This window comes from Parasteatoda tepidariorum, chromosome 2, assembly GCF_982258835.1.
Source record: "Parasteatoda tepidariorum strain Cologne lab strain chromosome 2, Ptep-v5.0, whole genome shotgun sequence".
NCBI classification, from domain to species: Eukaryota; Metazoa; Arthropoda; class Arachnida; order Araneae; family Theridiidae; genus Parasteatoda; species Parasteatoda tepidariorum.
This window is the reverse complement of record NC_141756.1, coordinates 28,264,423-28,287,462: the sequence shown is the minus strand read 5'-3', so window position 1 is coordinate 28,287,462 and position 23,040 is coordinate 28,264,423. Positions and strand designations below refer to the sequence as shown.

The window sequence follows — 23,040 nt, the reverse complement described above, 5'->3', positions numbered from 1 at the left end:
CAAAACACATGCAATTGTATTCGTAAAGACCAAAAGGTGTTATTACCGCACTTTTAGATTTTGAATCCGCGTCTAATGGGATCTGGTGGTAAGCTTTTACCAGGTCAATTTTTGAGAATATCGCTTTACCAGCTAAGCCAGATGAAAAATCCTGAATATGCGGTATGAGATAACGATCCTCTAAAGTGACCGAATTTAACTTTCGATAGTCACCGCATACCCGCCATTCATCATTCTTTTTTTTAACTAAATGAATGGGACTAGACCATGGGCTATTGGAAGGAGAAACTATACCCTGTTCTATAAGAATGTCAAACTCTTTTTTAGCTGCTCTAAGTTTGTCTGGGGCTAAACGACGAGCCTTTGCACAAACCGGTGGACCTCTTGTAATGATAGAATGAGTAACATTGTGCTTTTTAGGACTCTTTAGAAAAGATTGATTTGTAATACCGGGAAATTTTGACAAAAGCCTATGATACTCAGTATTTCCGCAAATCGTAGTTAAACCTAACGATTTTCCGCGAACCCGTGTACCCTTAGCTGAAAATCTCGAAGTACTATCAATCAATTTGCGATTTTTTATGTCAACCAATAAACCAAAAAATTCTAAAAAATCTGCACCCAAGATAGGTCGCACTACGTCAGCAATAACAAAATTCCATATGAATTGCCTTTTTAAACCGAAATCTAACGTTAATCTACGAAAACCGTATGTGTTTATTTTTGTTCCGTTCGCAGCGTAGATTGCTATCTCCGTAGTCGGTTGCTTATGAATGTGTGAGTCGCGTGGAAAAACTGAAATTGACGCTCCAGTATCAACTAGAAAATTAAAACCTAATTTTCGGTCAAATATGTGGAGGCGACTGAACTTTAACCCACTATCTGTCGTCACCGAAACAGCAGCGGAATTCAGTTTTCCGAGTATGAACATTTACCGACACATTTTTTAGCATTTTTACCAAATTTAAAATGGTACCAACAATACTGTTTTTCCGAAGTATTATTGACATTATTCGAATTCGAACGAGGCCTAGAACCAGACCGTTGACGAAATTTACTTCCATTGTAACTTTTTTGTCGAAAAGTCAATTTTTCAACTTTTTCGGAAAGTTCAGAAATTTGAGATTGTAACTCTTTTAAATCAACGGAAGAAATATTATGTTCTGTACTTGAAGTACCGAAACAAGAAACTCCGTTTATTTTATCCGCGATTTGAGCCAAATCATCAAGTTTGTCTTTACTAATTGATAATATTTGCTGAATATTAATAGGGAGTCGCTGAATAAACAATGTTTTTAACACATCGTCAGATATTTGACTACCAGCTAACGATCTCATTTCATGTAATAGTTGTGTTGGTTTTTTATCACCTAAATACAATTCCTGTAACAAAGTCCTCAATCGCGAACTTTCGGACTGTGTAAAACGTTTTATAATACGTTCCTTAAGAACCGTGTATGGATTATCTGTAGGTGGAACCTCAACGATATCTTTAACGTAGAAAAGAACTTCCATATCTAACGCTGCAATGACGTAGTGGAATTTTGTTAATTCTTTTTCAATTCCCAACATCACAAAATTTGATTCTACTTGAAGAAACCATAAATTTATTTCGGTTTTCCAAACGGGTGGAGCTCGAAATGCAACTCTGGCTATTTCGTTTTCAGCCATTATACTATCAAGTTAACAATTTAAATGCCTTTGAAAATGTATTAAAAACTAGTACATTATTCAAGAAAAAATATGAATAGTTTACGAAAGCATTAATTCATATTTACATTGTACTTTATGAATTCAGAATCAAATTGTTTACAAGTCCATGAGAATTCAATTAAATTCAATACGTTAAAATTTAAATTTCACTAGTGTATAGAAACATTAAAACCTATAAAAATGGCACGATGCACAGCTCTGAAAAAGAGAAACATTAACCAAGAAGTAACTACTCACTGCGTACCAGGTAGGCCAGCCTAGTTCAAGAAAAAATAGTAATCCATAATTCCACACATTCTTTGTTTCAGAAGGATATCACTACTTCTAAGTCCGGGTCACCACTTGTGGGGTTGATTTGGTATCTTTGTTAGAGTCCCCACTTAAACTCTAAAAAGAAATATAACTCTAGGAAAGCGTTCCACATAAAAATGTTTCCGAGAACGTGTTATAGGTTTCTTCATAAATAACACTAAGTTTAAATAAATAACTATCTTTATTAACATTTAGGAAACTTGTAAATTTAACTATAACATTTTAACATATATAAAACTTTAACATTGAAGCAGCATGGAAATAAGCTGCGAAAAGGTAACCGGCGAGAACATGCCGGATTGCTAGCTAGAACCGACGGGGAGAGAGAGAGAGAGCAATCTGTGAGGATGCGGCCAAGTTATATCCAAAACATACTGTGCGCATTTTGCTGATTTCGCCCTTCACGCATATCTCCATTCAGGTATGAGGTTTACGTCAATTATCGGCTGCGAGCGACGTAGTCCAACGTCAGAGATTCGTAATTCGGACTTTGCATTTCAGACCGCAACGCCACAGAATGATCAAAGCTTTATTTCAATATCTGTATCCCCTTTATTTGAAATGTCCAGCAATTTTCAAAGAAGTCTTTGTACTTTTTCAATAAAAGCTCAAAAAGATAATGGATAATCCCCAAATTTTATCTTATACTAGTGAACAAGAATTATTTAAAAATGAAACCGGCATTGTGGGGGATCACCTCTAAAAGTTTGTTTTCCCGATGATTATTATAAGGTATTATCATTTGTCTTTTGATACAAGATACTATTGTGAAAAACCCCTAATCATTTTTAGCTTTCTTTTGAAAAGCACAAAACTACTTAAAAAATTGCTTACAACTTTTTAAGATATTGAAATCAATTTTTTCTTTGCCAAACTATGACAAAAATTAATAAAAATCTTTTTTATCTAGATATTTTAAATTAAATAAAGTATAAACAAAAAAGATTTCACGTTGTTATTTCATCATTTTTTAATTAGCAGTTTTTTTAAAACTATAAAAAAACAATATTAATTCATTAAATTTAAAAATTTGTTGGAAAATCAGCACAACTCTTTCTTTCAGAGGAGTAGTTTCAATATGACATGCATTATTTTGAATTATTCAAAGTGAAAAATAATATATGAAAAATAATGTTTAATTTATTGTATTTCTAAGGAGTAACAGGTAAATAAATTCCCTGAAAATGTAAAACTTTGAAGCATTTAAACTACAAAAATTCAATTCAAAAGTCTGATAAAATGACGAAGGTTTGAAAAACATAAGAGCATGCAGATTTATGAGCCGCTACGGTATTTGTTACATAGACTGCCATATCGATAATTAAGAGTAGATTAGAAACATCCTAAATAAATATATTAACACTTTGTTAATAATAAATAAATGGAGTTAACAATTTACGCAGCAGATGCTAGGATTTATTCATTATTATTAATTATTTTTTTTACACAAATGCAACATTCAGCTTACTTTATATTTTCTTAGGAACAATTTTGAAATCCTTCATTGGATGTGAAAGTATTTCTGATACAAGAGATGGATTCTTCTCAATATATTCAGACCATTCACAGGATTTAAAGATTTCATTGAAATGTTTTACTACGAAATCAACTGCATTGTCTCTGAGAAGCTTAAGATTCAATAGATCAGATAAATACAGGACTTTGCATGCATTTTCCAAAGACAGAGCTGATAGAGCAAACTTAGAACATGTATCAATTAAAGAGAGAACTTGATACTTATCGGCAATTATCAGCAATTCTAAAGCACTTTCGCCATCAATAATATCCACTGATCCTGTATACAAGAATTCCAGGAAAGATTTCAATGTTTTGGGATCAACGTCTGAGATTTCCACGACATTAGATACATTTTCGAGCATGTTCTGGTGGTGGAACATTGCGCGAAACACTGGTGATCGAGCTGAGAGAAGAAATTTATGGGCAGGTAAACTCATGTTCTCAGCCCTTAGCTCCACATCAGAATGTTCCAGTTCTGCGAACATTTTTACGAGATCGTCTCTCATAGTTAGAACATTACTCAACTTCACTGAATTAGGATCGCTTAAGCTGACAAGATCGGATTGTACACTACCATTGGGTGCGGAAAACTGGCAAAGCAAAGTAAAAGTAACACCATTCACGTGATTATTTTTATCATTTATAATAGTATTTCTGGCGATAAAAGAAGGAAGCACCCATACGTCATTTTTGTCATTAGAAAGGAACAAATGTTGGACATTTTGCCATAAAATCTTTTCTCCTTCATGGTTTAGAAATGATATTTTTCCGTTTAAAAGTCTAGGTGAGGATGAGTCATCTTTTAATTTACGTACTCTTAATTCTATAAAGTCATTTGGAGCATCAGCCGCAGATATTTCGTACGTTGATGTTTCTGTCAAAGAAAATATTCGATCCATTAAAAAAGATTTGCTTTCGGGTAAGGTTATTTGCCAAATAAAACTGGCTCTATCCACCTCTATTTTAGTTCGGGCTACACAGTTTGGTCCTTTTTGCATGGTGTACATCTGGCACTGGATGGTTAAGATGTCCTTGTTCCAGGTCAAACTGTCTTTAGTTATCTTTCCACATCGAAAAGCGAACACATCAAAGCTCTTTCTTTTAAATACTTGCATGTAAGAACTATTACCCTTAGTGCGTATTATGTTTCCACTTTCACCAATCAATTGAAATATGAAAGCAATTGATACTTCCTCATCACCAGCATCAATGTCATTTCTGTGCAAATAACAAGAAACAAATTCTTCATCTGGTTCTTTTCTTTTATATGGGGGTATAAGTCTCATGTACCATTTGCTTCCGCCAAAATTTGTAGGAGTAAAAACTGGACTTTTGCGACAACTATTACTGCTTTCAAAATAGCAAGAAGAAAAATTTTCAATTTTCCATCGGAAAGAATAACTTATCTGTACCGCCATCACTAACTACTTTTTAAAAAAAAACACTTTGAAGAGCTACAATTATTAATCCACACAATATTCAACAAATTCTCTGGAAAGTGTCTCCAAGAAATGAGGGGCGTAAGAAATGGAAAATGTATGGTGAGAAAAACAGACCAATGAGAGCGAACTACTGGGTTTAGACCTCTCTCTTTGACAAATACCAGATTTTAGGGAACAATAGGAAAAATAGATAAGAAGAAATATGTTTCTGGGAGCAAAGGGGGTCTTCTTAACAATCAAGTTTAACAGGTGGTTTTATGTTTATAGGGTCCCTGGGCCTGTCATTATCTGGGGGCCCTTTATGAGTAAATTTAGAGAAAAAAAATTTATTTCGATTAATTTTTAAAAATTATTTTATTTTACGAGTAAAAAAACCTATAAATTAATTATAAAAGCTTATATTAATTTTTTTTATCGAAAATTTAAGGTTACGCGCTTTTTGAGAGGCGAATCTTCTATCACATCATCAAAATCAATTTCCTGTAAGACATACATTTTGCTTTGCAGCTCAAAATCTGTAAGACTTAGAAACATCAAACTATGAAGGTGTGTAGAAAATATGCAAGGAGTTAGAAAGAATACAAGAAAATACAGTTTGATTATTAGTTTTTTTTTTTTTTTTTTTTTTGAGCCAATGTTTAACTACGTATCCTTGAAATTTTGAAACCAATCCAGAAGACAAGGAAACTCCTGGATCAGTACCCAGAGGTATTGAATTGTTATGAGAACCTGGAGGAGTTTATGACCCCGACAGATTTAACATGCACCAGTCACCATTTTATACAATGGGTATTTTTTGAATTTTATTCTGCCGGCTTAATTCGAATTCCCATTCTCACAAACAGGAGTCCATAGCCCTACCAACCAAGCTATTGTGGCCAAATTATTAGTTTATTTTATAACAGTCATTGAACAGCCCACCCAATTTCGAGTTTACGACAACTAATGTTCAACTCCGTAGCCTTGTAATTTTGAACCCTATCCATCGTACAAGAGAACTCCAGGATCAAGTATTGAAAGAAATTTTTGCCTTCGTGGAGAACGTTTTGATGGAACTAACCCGCATTTGCTTTACATAGAGAAGAAGAACACGAGTCCCTCCGACGGTTAGCCTGGTGGCAAAGGGACTCTAACCCATGATCCGCCTACTACGATCCGAGAGGATATTTCACGTCAGCACTGTGGTCGGTAAAAGCTGGGTGTGGAATTCATATCGACCAGCCAGCAATGAGATTCGAACTCGGTGCACCTCATTCGGAGGAGAATGCTCTATCCCTTGAGTCCATCTTTATTGAGTAATAACTCTGCGGCAGGTACCAATTTCCCAATTTTATTGATTGGTACAAATTTTGCTGATTTGCCTAAATTTAGTCATCTTCAAAATGTAAATGGTAATTCAATCGTAATTTTTGTAGAAAAAAATGAAAATAAACTGTTTTTCTCTCAACCTGCAATGAATGTAGAAGCAACCACGAGGGTTAGTGAGCAAAATGAACAGGGAGCGAAGCTTTCTAGTTTTTTGAATAAATGTTAAATTATTGGCTTTTAACATGCACACTTAAAAAAAATAAGAAAAACTTTTTTCAGCAAATAAGAAATAATAATTAAAAACTGTCATTAGCTGGAATAGAACCCACGATCTCCCAGTTTTGTGTTAGATTTCATAATCATCTGCCCCAAATATACACACCTGCCTTGCGGATATTTTTTAAATTTAATAAATTAAGTCATTTGGATACTTGACATTCTTGAAAAATGCTTTCCAAATTACCATTTTTAACGTTTATAACAAGCATCTTCCGGCTAACCAACCGATAAGCCGAATCATAATTCGGCTTATCTTATTCATTTTCAGCTTATGCATATGCACCAAAAATAAATTCAAAACTTGACTAGATATAACACAAGGACTGCAAATTTAACTGTATGATATAAGACCTTATTTTAGATTGATAATGATTAAACGATGAAGAATCTACATTCCTCTAATCAAATATTTTAAAAATAGTCTGTTTTTAGGTTATAATGTTCGTAACTACCTTAATAAACTTTAATCGTAAGGTCGGGGTTCCACCGATTGAAGAAATTTAATATATCAATGGAACACACTAAAGCTTTATATCAATCAGGGTTCGTGATTTTTTTGATTTTTTTTTTTTAAAAAAATAAAAAAAAAATCAGATTTTTTTTATTTAAATCAAATTTTTTTTACTTTTATTCTAATTAATTGTAAGAAATTTAATTTATGATTAAAAAAACTTTATAAATGATTAATCAAAATTAAACTAATATTAAAACTATATTATAACAATATTTTAGAAGCTCAAAATTACTAAAGTAATTTTTCTTTATAATACATAGCTTTGAATGCATGGTTGAAATTTTAAGACTAGATGAAATAGAGAATATTTAGAATACTTGAGGGGGCTGTCTAGGTTTTTCTGAGAGGTATACTTATTTTGTGAAAATTAAAAATTATATTAAAAAATCACAAAAATAAAATTTAAAAAAAAGTATTTTGTTAAACTACCGCTAAGCGGTAGTAAATTTGGCTTGGACAGACCCCTGTTCTTTAACCATTAAAACAAAGTTTGAATTAGCGAACCATAATTTTAATTTAAAATTTTGATTTTTTTTCTCTTGATTCTTAACATGACAAAATAAATGTAACAGATTTTGTTTAAAAATGTTGTCATTCATCAGAAAATAAATAAATATTTAACCTATATATTTTTATATTAAAATGATCATTTTTAATCCTATTTTAAAATAAATAGGTTAAGCTAAAAAAAAAAAAAAATTTAAAAAAATCTATGTACTCACTGGTATTTTTTTTTTAACAAAATTTCTTTTTAGAAAATCTGATAATGTCATAGATACTGTAAGCATATTATAAGAAAAAAATTCCAGTTACCTACCAGTTAATAACTCGACTGCTTCAAATAGATTTTGAAAGTGAAGACTGACACTATATCAGGAAAAAAATATCTGATTTCATCAGCCTTTTTTTTTCCCTTTCTATTTTTAGCATATTGGGGTAATCCCTCGCTCTATCCCTTAAGTCAAAACGTCACAAGCATTACATTATATTGCAGTTTTATCTAGATGTTATGAGAAATTGCTGATAGTATTTTAATGCGACTCAAATGACCTCTTCCTTTATAACAGCAAATGTCAAACCTCCTTCCATGTTTACGTAACCCCCTCTTTCATAGTTTTTGCTTTAACTTTTACATTTACTGTAGTTATCTAGTTTTGTGTTTAAATTTAAATAAAACGGCGTAACTTTGCATAAAGCACAGTCCCGTTTTGATTAATTTTACAAAATAATTCTACTCACTAATAAAATCACTGAATAATAAAAATTCACCCGTTTTTTTTTTCTTTTTTTAATTAAATATAAAAGAACGGATTCATTATAAAATCGAAAACATGCTAAAACCGTCCTTTTATGAAATCATTATCACCATTTTGTAAAATCCAATGTTAGAAACGCATTGTTTTAAAAATGAAAAACTTTTCTTTGTTGGTGTAAATAATTAGAATTTTCCATTTTCTAAAATTTTGAAGTATGTGAAACATATGAATGACAAATTTCCTTCCGCCTCCAAGAACAAGGCTACAAAATTAGATTACACTTCTTTAGGGCCCTTCAAATGTTACGTAAGCAGTTCCTCCTTTTTTTAGCAAAAATAAACAAATCACAAACAACCTCAATGCTTACTTACGATGCTTCAATCCCAGGTTTTTGAGTAATCTAGTTTTATGATTTAAAGAAACAAATAAATCGGCGTAAAAATTTGTATAAAACAAAGTAGCCATTTTATTTATTTTCGTACAATTTTGAGAAGAATATATTTAAGGAATATCCTGTATTTTCCGGTTGTGTTCATTAATCTTGACCTTTGAGACTCTTAGAAGAAATTTTTCCCAGTTTTCTTAATTCCGGACTGAAGTTTTGGTCTACATCTAAAACTTTTCCATGACTATTTTTTTTTTTTTTTTTACGTTTTCTACTTTTCTACTTAAGAAAATTTAAAAAAGTAAGTGAAGTTTAAATTTTTTACATATGCATTGCCATCTCCTCCCTTGTCAGCAAAAATAAGCAAAGGGCAAACCATCTCCATCTCGTTATATGCTTACGTAATATTTAAACACACCTTTAAGGAAAATGAAGGGTGAGAGTTACAAAATTATGAACAGAACAGGAGAATGAAATTGAATCCAGATGGACATTGTTTATGAAAAGAAAAATTATGAAAAGCTAATCTTCATTTAATCTAAGAAAATTTTTAAACCATGTTGAATCTTTAAATTTGCTAATCATGCAGGTACGTTAATATTTTAAGCTCTTCTATTAAATACAATATGTTGCTCATGTTTAATAAAAATATGCTAAATGTTAATTATTTAAAAATAAGGTATGAAAGTAGTAATCTTTTTAACTTTAAGTGCATTTTCAAAGTTTAACTTTGAAACATTTTTCAAGTAAGTGTTGACTCGCTTATAAATCTACCTTTACATGTAGATGCTGTCAGGTAACTATAGCACACCCCCCCCCCTTTACTCAGCGCGCATGCGCATTGTCCGATCCTCAGTCAGTTGCACGAGGGATACGAAAGTAAGCAGACGTAAACAAACGCTCTGATTATATTATGATGATATAGTTTTGATGTACTTATTTTATCTTCATTCATTCTTAATAAATAATTTTTATTTTATCTGATAATCGGCATCATTTCTTCCTATTAATAATTTGAAAAGAACCCTACAGTTTTGGTGTCAGAAGCGGAATAAACTTTTTAAATCAAAAGTAATTTTACACAGCAAAATACAAAATACGAGCGAAATCGGTCGAATAGTTCCTGCGACATCAAATTTTAAAAAAATTATTTCTTTAATCTTGAAGATCCGATCATTAGATCAAAAGTTATTCAGGGTGATCCGTTTAGTTTTGTTGCGCATTCTGTGCGCGAAAAAAATACGGAAGACTTTTATATTTTCCGCAATATGACTGCTAATTCGTTAGCGTAGACGGTATTTTAAATTACGATATCAAATTGTGTTCTAAAATACGAAGGGTGGCCGCAGTCTGGAGTATATATGATCCCAATAATTTGGTCAGGAGAGCGATCGAAATCTTAATTTATTTTTATTTCGAGGAATTTTTAAGCTAGTTGATAATTTTTTGTACACAATTAAAAAATTGGTTTATCCAGAGACAATTCATTACAAAAATAAATAATAGTCGAAAAAATTTTTAATTGCAAGGTATACAAATTTTTACATTACTTTAAAGCAATGGCAAATATATTCCTGTGCCAAATTGCACCATTTGAACGAAATCGTTTGAATAATTTCCGAAAAATCGAACTTTAAATTTATTTTTAAATTTTTAAAAAAACAAATTTTGATTGCTTATTTGACCTTAAAAATCTATTGCGCACATATTGACTCTCTATGCGGCGTCCCTGCTTATTAGTTATATTTGAGACTCACCAAATCTGCTTTGTTGCTCTTACTTTTTATTCTTCCCTTTTTCTTTTTTTAACTGTCACTCTTCCTGAAAATTATTTTAGGATATCTGTATTCTAATCTACAACATCATTCATGTCAGCTTCCTTAACCTTCCACCTTTTAAACTTGATTGGTAAAAGGACCTCCCTTTGCTTCCAGAAACATATATCTTCTTATCTATTTTTCGTATTGTTCCCTAAAATCTGGTATTTGTCAAAGAGAGAGGTCAGAACCGAGTAGTTCTCTCATTGGTCTGTTTTTCTCACCATACATTTTCAATTTCTTACGCCCCACATTTCTTGGAGTCACTTGCCAAAGAATTTGTTGAATATTGTGTGGACTAATAATTGTAGCTCTTCAAAGTGATTTTTTAAAAAGTAGTTAGTGATGACTGAACGGTTAAGTTATTCTTTCCGATGGGAAATTGAAAATTATTCTTCTTGCTGTTGCAGGATTAGTTGTCCCAAAAGTCCAGTTTTTACTCCTATAAATTTTGGTGGAACTAAATGGTACATGAGACTTGCACCTCCACCTAAAAGAGGAGAACCAGATCAAGAATGTGGTATTTGTTATCTGTATAGAAATGACATTGATGCGGGTGATGAGGAAGTATCAATTGCTTTCATATTTCAATTTATTGGTGAAAGCGGCAATATAATACACACTCTAGGTAGTAGTTCTTCCTGGAAAGTATTTAAAAGAGAGAGATCTGTTTCGTACGCTTTTCTATGTGGGGAGATAGCTAAAGACAGTTTGACCTGGAACAAGGACATCTTAACCATCCAGTGCCTGATGTACACCATGCAAGAACGACCAAACAGTGTAGCCCGAACTAAAATAGAGGTGGATAGAGCCAGTTTTATTTGGCAAATAACCTTACCCGAAAGCAAGTCTTTTTCAATGGATCGAATATTTTCTTTGTCAGAAACATCAATGTACGAAATATCTGCGGCTGATGCTCCAAATGACTTTATAGAATTAAGAGTATGCAAATTAAAAGATGAGTCATCCTCACCTAGACTCTTAAACGGCAAAATATCATTTCTAAACCATGAAGGAGAAAAGATTTTATGGCAAAATGTCCAGCATGTGTTCCCATCTAATGACAAAAATGACGTATGGGTGCTTCCTTTTTTAATCGCAAGAAGAACGATTATAAATGATAAAAATAGTCACGTGAACGGTGTTACTTTTACTATGTTTTGCGAGTTTTCCGAACCCAATGGTAGTGTAGTATCCGATATCGTCAGCATAAGCGATCCTAATTCAGTGAAGTTGAGTAATGTTCTAACTATGAGAGACGATCTGGTAAAAATTTTTGCAGACCTGGAACATTCTGATGTGGAGCTGAGAGCCGATAACATGAGTTTACCTGCGCATAAATTTCTTCTCTCAGCTCGATCGCCAGTGTTTCGCGCTATGTTCCACCACCAGAACATGCTCGAAAATGAATCTAATGTCGTGAAAGTCTCAGACGTTGATCCCGAAACATTGAAATCTTTCCTGGAATTCTTGTATACAGGATCAGTGGATATTATTGATGGCGAAAGTGCTTTAGAATTGCTGATAATTGCCGATAAGTATCAAGTTCTTTCTTTGATAGATACATGTTCTAAGTTTGCTCTATCTGCTCTGTCTTTGGAAAATGCATGCAAAATTCTGTATTTATCTGATCTATTGAATCTCAAGCTTCTCAGAGACAATGCAGTTGATTTAGTAGTAAAACATTTCAATGAAATCTCTAACTCCTGTGAGTGGTCTGAATATATTGAGAAGAATCCATCCCTTGTATCAGAAATACTTTCACATCTGATGAAGGATTTGAAAATTGTTCCAAAGAAAATATAAAGTAAATTGAACTTTGTGTTTGTGTATTTATCGAAATATTAATGAATAAATCCTTGTATCAGTTGCATAAATTGTTAATTCCTTTTATTTTATTAACAAAGTGTTAATACTCCTATATTTATTTAGGATGTTCCTAACCAACTCTTAATTTTCGATATAGCAGTCTATGTAGCAAGTACCGCTGCTCATAAATCTTAATGCCTTTCAAACCTTAAACATTTTATCACATTTTTGAATTGAATTATTGTAGTTTAAATACTTCACAATTTTACATTTTGTGAGAAAACTACTTAGCTTTAAATATATATGTACAATATAATGAAATTTTTCGTCATTTTTATTTTTTGCTTTAAATATTGATTATTTACAAATTGTTGTAGACAATTTATTGTTCCTTCACGAGATCTTTATTTCATGAGCTCGTGCTTGAGTAGATTACCAATCAAAAGTAGCAAGAGGGGGAGAGAGATAACATGTTTGCCAGATATAATTCTTAAACACTCATTGTGAATATTTTAAAAGTGACAAAAAAATTGATAAATAGGGATCCCTATTTGAATTGTTATCAAACTATACAACAATTAAAATTACTTCACATTTATTTTTAGGGTTGGTGAGTGGAGCTTCTCAGTAATTAAAAAAAATTGTAGCGCTTGAGATGAGTAATTAAAACACAGTGTTCTAATATTAATCTTTGTAAAAGTTTTAATGATTTGTTATGAATCTTGGCATAATAAGATATTATGCATTTCTGTAACAAAAATTTAGGCATCTAAGATCAAAAATACTAAATTGATTGCTACATTTCTTTGTAATAAAATAAAGATTGTGATCCTTATGGGTTCCCACAACGTGGGGAGGTTACAAAGGTTATTTACCCGTACTCCCTAGAAATACAATAAATTAAAAATTATTTTTCACTTTGAATAATTAGAAGTAATACATGTCATATTCAAACTACTCCTCTAAGAGAAAGAGTTGTACTGATATTCCAACAAATATTTAAATTTTAATGAATTAATATTGTTTTTTTTATAGTTTAAAAAAATCGTTAATTAAAAAATGATGAAATAAAATCGTGAAATCTTTTCTGTTTATACCTTATTTAATTTAAAATACTTAGATAAAGAAGATTTTTATTAATTTTTTTTGTCATAGAGTTGTTGGTCTTAAAGTCAAACCTTTCAATTTATATTCTGATGATGCAATCATAATATACGCTTACACTTTTAATCTTAATCGCAACTAATATTGAAATACGATTTACAAGTAATAATGGTTAACGGTTACAAGTAATTACGATTTCGTCTCAATCATAATTGAAATTGCAAATTCGATTACCGGCAATTATAGTTACATGCAATAAAATTGCTTGCATAAGTAAGTATAATTACATGTAATTATTATTATATGTAATAATAGTTACGTGTAATCTTGACCTCACACTTTTCAATTACTGTCATAAATATAATTTCGTGTAACTGTTAGGGTGTTGATACCTGCTATTGTCTAAATAGTGTAATGCCATATTTGCCAGTTTAACTCAACTCAGTGGCGCGACAGCCCATAGAGGGCCAAGGCCTTCTGTGTCCATATTTGCCAGTTTAGCATATTGTAATAAATTGGGAAAATTCAACTGTCTATTCGAAATTATCTTATTTGTTGAAAATTAGTTTTCAGCCTCACAAGGATTGAAGTATAATTTGCAATAAGGATTGAAGCATATAAATATATATTTGTTTTTCAAAATCTTCATCCTTATTGCATCTACATGTAACATCTTAATTGCATCTACATTTACCCTACTAAGCTAGCTTTTATTTATTAAAAAGCGGTGGATTTTTAAACGAATCAACACTTACTTGAAAATGTTTCAAGTTTAAACTTTAAAAATGCACTTAAAGTTAAAAAAAATTACTACTTTCATAGCTTATTTTTAAACAGTTTAAGTTTAGCATTTTTATTAAACACGAGCAACATATTGTAATTAATAGAAGGGCTTAAAATATTAACCTGCGTGATTAGCAAATTTAAAGATTCAACATGGTTTAAAAATTTTCTTAGATTAAATGAAGATTAGCATTTCATAATTTTTCTTTTCATAAACAATGTTCATTTGGATTCAATTACATTCTCCTGCTCTGTTTATAACTTTATAACTCTCACCCTTCATTGTTCTTAAAGGTGTGTTTAAATACTATTACGTAAGCATATAACGAGATGGAGATGGTTTGTCCTTTGCTTATTTTTGCTGACAAGGGAGGAGATGGCATTGCTTACATAAAAAAATTATAAAATTCACTTATTTTTTTAAATTTTCTTAAGTAGCAAAGTAAAAAACGTAAAAAAAAAAAAAAAATACTCATGGAAAAGTTTTTAATGTAGAATAAAACTTCAGTCTGGAATTAAGAAAACTGGGAAAAATTTCTTCCAGGAGTCTTAAAGGTCAAGATTAATGAACTCAACAGGAAAATACAGGATATTCCTTAAATATATTCTTCTCAAAATTGTACGAAATGAAATAAAATGGCTACTTTGTTTCATAAAGCTAAACCGATTTATTTGTTTTTTTAAATTATAAATCTAGATGACTCAAAAAACTGGGATTGAAGCATCTTAAGTAAGCATTGAGGTTGTTTGTGATTTGTTTATTTTTGCTAACAAAGGAGGAACTGCTTACGTAACATTTGAAGGGCCCTAAAGAAGTGTAATCTAATTTTGTAGCCTTGTTCTTGGAGGCGGAAGGAAATTTGTCATTCATATGTTTCACACACTTCAAAATTTTGGAAAATAGAAAATTCTAATTGTTTTCACCAACAAAGAAAAGTTTTTCATTTTTAAAACAATGCGTTTCTAATTGGGTTTTACAAAATGGTGATAATGATTTCATAAAAGGACGGTTTTAGCATGTTTTTGATGTTGTAATGATTCCGTTCTTTCATATTTAATTTAAGAAAGGAAGAAAAAAAAACGGTTGATTTTTATTATTCAGTGACTTCAAAAACCTGGGATTGAAGCATCTTCAGTATGCATGGAGGTTGTTTGTGATTTGTTCATTTTTGCTAACAAAGGAGGAATTGCTTACGTAACAGTTGAATGTCCCTTAAGAAGTGTAATCTAATTTTGTAGCCTTGTTCTGACAGGCAGAAGGAAATTTGTCATTGATATGTTTCACATACATCAAAATTTTGGAAAATAGAAAATTCTAATTATTTACACCAACAAAGAAAAGTTTTTCATTTTTAAAACAATGCGTTTCTAACATTAGATTTTACAAAATGGTGATAATGATTTCATAAAAGGATGGTTTTAGCGTGTTTTTGATATTGCAATGACTCCGTTCTTTCATATTTAATTTAAAAAAATAATAAACGGCTGATTTTTTTTATTCAGTGATTTTATTAGTGAGTAGAATTATTCTATTCAAAATTTTATGAACTTAATTTAAAAGGGGACTTTGATGCAAAGTTACGCCGTTTTATTTCAATTTAAACACAAAACTAGATAACTACAATAAATGTAAAAATTAAAGCAAAACCTATGAAAGAGTGAGTTACGTATGGCAGGAGGTTTGAGATTTGCTGTTATAAAGGAAGAGGTCCTTTGAGTCGCATTAAAATACTATAAAAAATTTCTCATAATATCTAGATAAAACTGCACCATAATTTAATGCTTAAGCCGTGGTGACTCAATGGATAGAGCGTTCACCTTCCACTGAGATGAACCGGGTTCGAAACCCAGCGATGATTGGTTGATACGAATTCAGCACCCGGCTTGCATCGACTACAGTTTTGAGGTATAATATCCTCAGTGGTAGACGAATGATGGTGTAAAGTCCTCTTACCGTCAGGCTAACCGTGGTAGGTTTTCAGTGCTTTCTTTACAATAAAACGCAACGAAGTTAGCGCAAAACAAGAGTATTTAATTCTTTTATATAAGGCCCGTAACATGGTCACCAATTTCGGAAACATAAAAGCTTGATATTTTGGTAGCCATTTTCTATTTAATGGTCGCCTGATGTCAACCGCTAATCTAGAGCTCTTGATTACGGTTGATACGAATTTCGCACCCGGCTTGTACCGACCACAGTACTGACGTAATTTACTCTCAGTTGTATATGGATCATGTGTTTGAATCCCCTTTCTGCAGGACTAACTATGAGAGTGTTCGTGGTATTCTTCTTCATATAATTCTTATGTAGATTAGTTCCATCAACAAGTGTTCCACAAAGGCTAGTTTGTTCCAAATGGTTGATCCATCAGTTCCCTTGTTTTCTGGATTGGGTTCAAAATTACAAGGTTACGGAATTGAACATTACCTGTCGTAAACCCAAACAAGTGGGTGAGCAGTTCAACGACGGTTATAGAATAAGATAAAATATATTTTAAACTTTTATTGAACCATTTTTTTTTTAAGTAATGTCTTGCTAAAATATTTTTGCAATTGAGATTGATTTATGAAACGAAATTCCTTTGGCGAAATTCCTAACATTTGATTTTGAAGTCAGAAGGTTAATTTGATTTAACAAGTTTTAATTTGCATAACGCATAACTGACTCTGGAAAATTACCCTCCTGTGTTGCCCTCTATTCTTGACCTAACGCAAACCTTTGTTGTCACCCACACTTATGAAAACGGTTCTTTGTTTTTTTTCTTTTGAAGTTATCAGCAGATTGAGGCATAAATCATAGGGAAATATACCCATTGCCTTATCAAGGGTTAATATGAATTGAAAAAGTAACTCAATAATTATACAATTTTCTTTAAATGGTAATTATACAAACTATCTATTTATATATTTCTCTTACACGGCGATAAAAAAAAGTCTCATTACAACTCTCCGAATGGCAACGCTAGAAAATCAACCAATAATTGCCGCTAAAAATGTCACATGCCAAATCTAGTTTGGGTGGCTCAACATATAGCGCTTCTAAAAATGGAAACGGAAATAATCAGAGTGTAAAATATTATGTGCTTATGCGCATCGCATTTTTTGTTAAATAATTTATTTATTATATATCAGTTTATAGATGGTAACGAGAAGAGTTTTGTGGTTGCTATGGTGACTAATTAGAAGGTAAATTGTTTTTTTGAGTGAGTGTGAGATTTGTTTTTTGGAACTGCGATGCTGTAATTTTATTGTTTAGTTAATAAATCTTCCTTTTATATTAAACGTGATAGTAGTTTCCTTAATTATTTGATTCGAAGTCCTTGGAGTTTTATTTGAGGTCAGTTTATTTTGTATTTTTTGACAAGAGAGAGCATTCTCACCAAACGAGATTTCTTCCGAAATTCAATGTTTTGTTTATGCAGGGTTTTTCCATTGCAATTTCTCTTATTTAAATTTTTAATAGACTTAATTATAGCCAAAATTTTAACCTTTTTAAAGAGATATCAATTTTAGAAATTTTGTCTTAAGATTTTATACTATAGCACATTTCTAATAGGTTTAACGAATTACATGTCATTTATTTGAATTCAAATTTATTTTAATGACTTAGTACTTACTAAAAAGATGTAATCTTTTTAAAAAAAAAAAAGTTGTTATATGGATTTGAATGATTGTTTTGAATTCTTAGAATTTTGTGCATTTGCAATGTACCTAAGTTAGTAGCGAGCGAAGCGAGCTTGGTTTGCGAAGCAAACCATATAAGATTGCGTAGCAATTTTCGGGGGTTGGCGAGCGATAGCGAGCAGGGGGCACAGCCCACTAGTTTAAAATAATACATGAAAGAAGGAGAAATGCATTTAAAATATTAACCTAGTTAAGATCAGCCATTTCTCATTTATTGTATATTTCTAGAATGACCAGATGTATAAGCTTGATAATAAATCTCTGAAAGTGACTAAAATTTGGTAGAAAAGAATAACAGATAATGGATTGTTATACTCTTTGTATTGTGAATCCATTCTTGAATGGATATCTGACTTCAGGACAGTGTAATATACACTTTTGCTTATCAATGTAGATTGACATTTAGAAACGCTCAAGGTCAAGTATTGCAACTGCACCTGTTTTTAAATTCATTCATTTTTAATGGGGTGTGAGGAGGGGGCGAACATGGTAGAACATAAATTCTTTTTATTGTCAGCTTCTGTTAGGGCTGGCCAATTTATATTCAACTGGAGTGGAGGAGAAATAAAATCGGTAGACGGAAAAAAAAAGGTCCCGGAAAAAAAGGTACCGAAAAAAGGGTCCCTGGAAAAAAAGGTCCCGGTAAAAAAGGTACCTCCATAGGGAAAATCTGTAGGGATATTTCCCCTTTCGCTTTCTCGGCAGCATGAATGCTCTCGCTGTTTCAATGAATATTTTTTTTTATATGCAATAATTCAGATTAGATCATTGAGGTAAGGAGAAGGGTAAGGGGGGGGGGACTTATGGGCTGGTTGTATTACGCTTTTTTTAAAAAAAAATTTTATTTCATTTATTTATTCTTCTTTGATTATTTTTTAAAGCGGGAAGATACTATTTAAATTTTTCAATAATGTTTTACTTTTTTTTTTGTAATTTTTTTAAGTGAAAAATGTTTTATATTCTATGTTAAGTTATATTTTGTGAAGAAGTTGCTAATGTGAGGCTTAAAGTCCAGGTACCTTTTTTTCTAGGTACCTTTTTTACCGGGACCTTTTTTTCCGTACCTTTTTTTCCGGTACCGTTTTTTCCTAGAATCTCTGTTAGGGCTGGCCAATTTATGTTCAACTGGAGAGGAGGAGAAATAAAATCCTTTAGCTTAATGAGGAATAAGATTGTGATACACGTGTTTTTTCTTCTGATTTCGATTAATGTTTTAGCAAAATGTTGAAACTCAAGTTAAACTCTTCTAGATAGAAATCGAGTGCCAGAATAACGGCGATATTGTCGCAGAATGTTAGATGATTTTTTGCAGAAAGATTTTTCCTTAGGAAAGTAAAAAAATTTTAATTTCTTTACTGCAAAAATTTTCTAGAGATTTTTTTTTCCATCCTGAATTATATTCAAGGGATGTCTTTCTTGCGCGTAGGAGGTGTAAGAAATGCTCGCGATTTTTCTCTTCCGATTTGAGAATAATAAAAAATAATGAAGTAAAAAAAAAATGTGTTTTTCTCTTCTCCAGAAATTTTTGAAAAATTTTATTTTCATCCAGAATTATATTCAAACGGGAGGGGAAAGAAACCCTTTCGATTTTTCTCTTCTGATTTGAGAATAATAAAGAATAATTAAGTAAAAAATCGTGTTTTTCCTTAGTCTTGAAATTTTTGAAGGATTTTTTTTTTTTCATCTGGAATTATATTCTCCAACTAACTATAAACGATGTCTTTCTGGCCCATAGGAGGGAGGAAAAAACGATCGCGATTTTTCTCTTCTGATTTGAGAATAAAAAAAATAATGAAGTAAAAAAAATGTGTTTTTCTCTTCTCCAGAAATTTTCGAAAGATTTTTTTTTCATCCAGAATTATATTTAAACGGGAGGGGAAAGAAACCCTTTCGATTTTTCTCTTCTGATTTGAGAATAATAAAGAATAATAAAGAATAATTAAATAAAAAATCGTGTTTTTCCACTTGTCTTGAAATTTTTTAAGGATTTTTTTTTTTTTTTTTTTCTTCTGGAATTATATTCTCCAACTAACTATAAACGATGTCTTTCTGGCCCATAGGAGGGGGGGGGAAACGATCGCGATTTTTCTCTTCTGATTTGAGAATTAAAAAAATAATGAACTAAAAAAAATGTGTTTTTCTCTTCTCCAGAAATTTTCGAAAGATTTTTTTTTCATCCAGAATTATATTCAAACGGGAGGGGAAAGAAACCCTTTCGATTTTTCTCTTCTGATTTGAGAATAATAAAGAATAATTAAATAAAAAATCGTGTTTTTCCTTTGTCTTGAAATTTTTTAAGGATTTTTTTTTCCACCTGGAATTATATTCTCCAGCTAACTATAAACGATGTCTTTCTGGCGCATAGGAGAAGGAAAAAAGCGATCGCGATTTTTCTCTTCTGATTTGAGAATAATAAAAAATAATAAAGTAAAAAAACAAAATTGTGTTTTTCTTTTCTCCAGAAAATTTACAAAGATTTCTTTTTCTTTCAACCAGAATTACATTCAAACGGTAGGGGAAAGAAATGGTTCAGATTTTTCTCTTCGGATTTGAGAAAATAAAGAATAATTAAATAAAAAAAGTCGTGTCCAGAAATTTTTGACGGATTCTTTTTTTTTTTCATCTGGAATTATATTCAAACGGGAGGTTAAAGAAATGCTCGCGATTTTTCTCTTCTGATTTGAGAACAATTAAATTAAAAAAATCGTGCTTTTCCTTTGTCCAGAAATTTTTGAAAGATTCTTTTTTTTTTCTTTTTTTTCCATCTGGAATTATATTTAAACGATGTCTTTCTCGCGTATAGGAGGGGAATGAAACGCTCACTCTGAATTGAGAATAATAAAAAATAATGAAGTAAAAATAATTTCATCTAGAATTATATTCAAACGTTGTCTTTCTCGTGCATAGGAGGGAAAAGAAATGCTCGTGACTTTTCTCTTCTGATTTGAGAATAATTAAATTAAAAAAATCGTGCTTTTCCGTTGTTCAAAAATTTTTGAAAGATTCTTTTTTTTCTTTTCCATCTGGAATTATATTTAAACGATGTCTTTCTCGCCTATAGGAAGGGAATGAAACGCTCATGATTTTTCTCTTCTGAATTGAGAATAATAAAAAATAATGAAGTAAAAATAATTTCATCTAGAATTATATTCAAACGCTGTCTTTCTTGTGCATAGGAGGGAAAAGAAATGCTCGTGATTTTTAATCTTCCGATTTCATGAACTATTTGACCAATTTCCATAAAATTTTGAATTTCATGATTTAAAATTACGCGTATTCAATTGGATTAAAGATTTACACGCTTAAAAACAAAAACAATTTTCAATCATTTTTAGTAACTTCAATAATAAAAAAATAACAAATAATTTTCAGCGAAGAATTACCTTCATATAAACAGGTTTCATAATTGAGTGCCTCAACCATATTTTCCAGATTGCAGTTCCCATATTTTTAAAGTCGAAGTATGCTTATTCAGGAAAAATATGATTTTGAGTCGAAAAATAAAGTATGTTATTCAGAGGAAGTATATTTTTTAGTCAAGAAAAAAGTATGTTTTTTCAGACAAAATACGTTTTTTAGTCGAAAAAAATATGTTTATATAAATCAAAGTACGTTTTGGTGCTGATAAAAGGTAAATTTGTTCATTAAAATTACGTTTTTCAGTCGAAAAAAGGTCTGTTTCTTCAAAGAAATTACGTTTTTGTGTAGAAAAAACTTATATATATTCAGGGAAAGTAAGTTTTAGCATCGAAAAAAAGTATGTTTTTTTTTTTCAGAAAAACAAAATTTTCTTTTAGTCTGATTTCGCAACTTAAAATATCATTGTTATGAGGGTATTTTTATCGACCTTGTAAATAAAGCGCCGCAATCCGGAAAATGATCGCCAAAAGTTTAGGCAGGAGAACAGTTCAAAATTTTGGTCACTTTCGTGATTACAAGACCATCCAACTAGTTCTTACTTTAGGTGGTCCGAGGTTTATTTTTATTTCTTAATAGCTTGAAATTAATTTTTACTTAGTTTAATTTTATAGTGAAGCAGTTGGAAAACATGCATTACTCAGATTCTGCACTATAGGAAAATAAAATGTACAGGACCAGACATGCCACAATGCCTGTCATGACACATTCTATTGATAAAATTCATCTAACAGAAAAGTGGCATAACACGACATGTGGCTAAAAATTCCTTTTCATTAATGATGGTGAAGGCGAAGAAAGATTTCTGATATATATAAAAGCAATAATATCTAAATATTGCAGAATTTAAAAAAAAATTATCTGAGGCCAATATTTTTTTATAAAGATGTTCAGTAAGTTATTATAACTTTCGCTCTTTACTTTGCCTATAGAGGATTTTTAAACAGTTTTTTTTTTTTTCCCTATCATTTGCTAATTTGTCAAGAATATAATTTTACATTTTATTTTATATTCTTGAATTACTTCAGATTCTTGTATTATTATAATTTTGCATTAATGTCTCAAATAACTGTGTATGTGAAGAAAAACAAAAACTTAATAAACCATTATCGAGGAAGGCGAGATTTAAAATGCTATAAGAACTTTCTTGATTCTGATAGGTTGATAGGTAAAAAGTGAAGGAACTGCCTAAAAGTCTGGATTTTGATGCTTTTAATTCTTTTCTCCTAAATCCTCAAATTTTGATAATATTCTCACCCCCCCGATTCAATGTCAATTTAAGCCCATCAAAGCACTACTCTGTTTTTCTTTTGTTTTATTTTTCACGATTTTTTTAGAATGAAAATGTTGATTGAAATTGTATGGATTGACTCTTTTGATTTTTCTGAATGAAATTCAGTCGCATAATAGATAAAAATTTAAAATTTACATTAACTAATTAAGTTTTAAAATAAACTTGGCGAGTGTGCACAATTTAGTACTTAAATTTTTTTCTATTATAAATATTTTAGAAATAGATAAGTAGATAGCGCTTCATGTTGAAACGAAATAAGTTAAAGGCAGGAAGAAGGAAATGGCGCCATCTAGTTTGCAAAATTGTTGTAGTTTGTTTAATTTTATAACAATATCCAAATTATAAATACTTTTATAAAAAAAAAGTTTAAATATTTAAACAGTTATAAAAAGTATTTAACGTGTT

General features: G+C 31.0%; 2 protein-coding genes across 2 annotated transcripts; one reads left to right on the top strand and one right to left on the bottom strand.

The window, feature by feature from the left end:
* Window positions 1–3,419: 3,419 nt before the first annotated feature.
* Window positions 3,420–5,145, bottom strand: LOC139424967 (speckle-type POZ protein B-like). Its single transcript, XM_071177323.2, has one exon. The coding sequence runs from the start codon at window positions 4,959–4,961 to the stop codon at window positions 3,495–3,497; it is 1,467 nt and encodes a 488-aa protein (XP_071033424.2). The 5' UTR covers window positions 4,962–5,145; the 3' UTR covers window positions 3,420–3,494.
* A 5,282-nt stretch (window positions 5,146–10,427) lies between these two features.
* On the top strand, window positions 10,428–12,421 carry LOC147814883 (speckle-type POZ protein B-like). The gene has a single exon (XM_087157082.1). The coding sequence runs from the start codon at window positions 10,890–10,892 to the stop codon at window positions 12,348–12,350; it is 1,461 nt and encodes a 486-aa protein (XP_087013208.1). The 5' UTR covers window positions 10,428–10,889; the 3' UTR covers window positions 12,351–12,421.
* The last annotated feature ends 10,619 nt before the right edge of the window (window positions 12,422–23,040 follow it).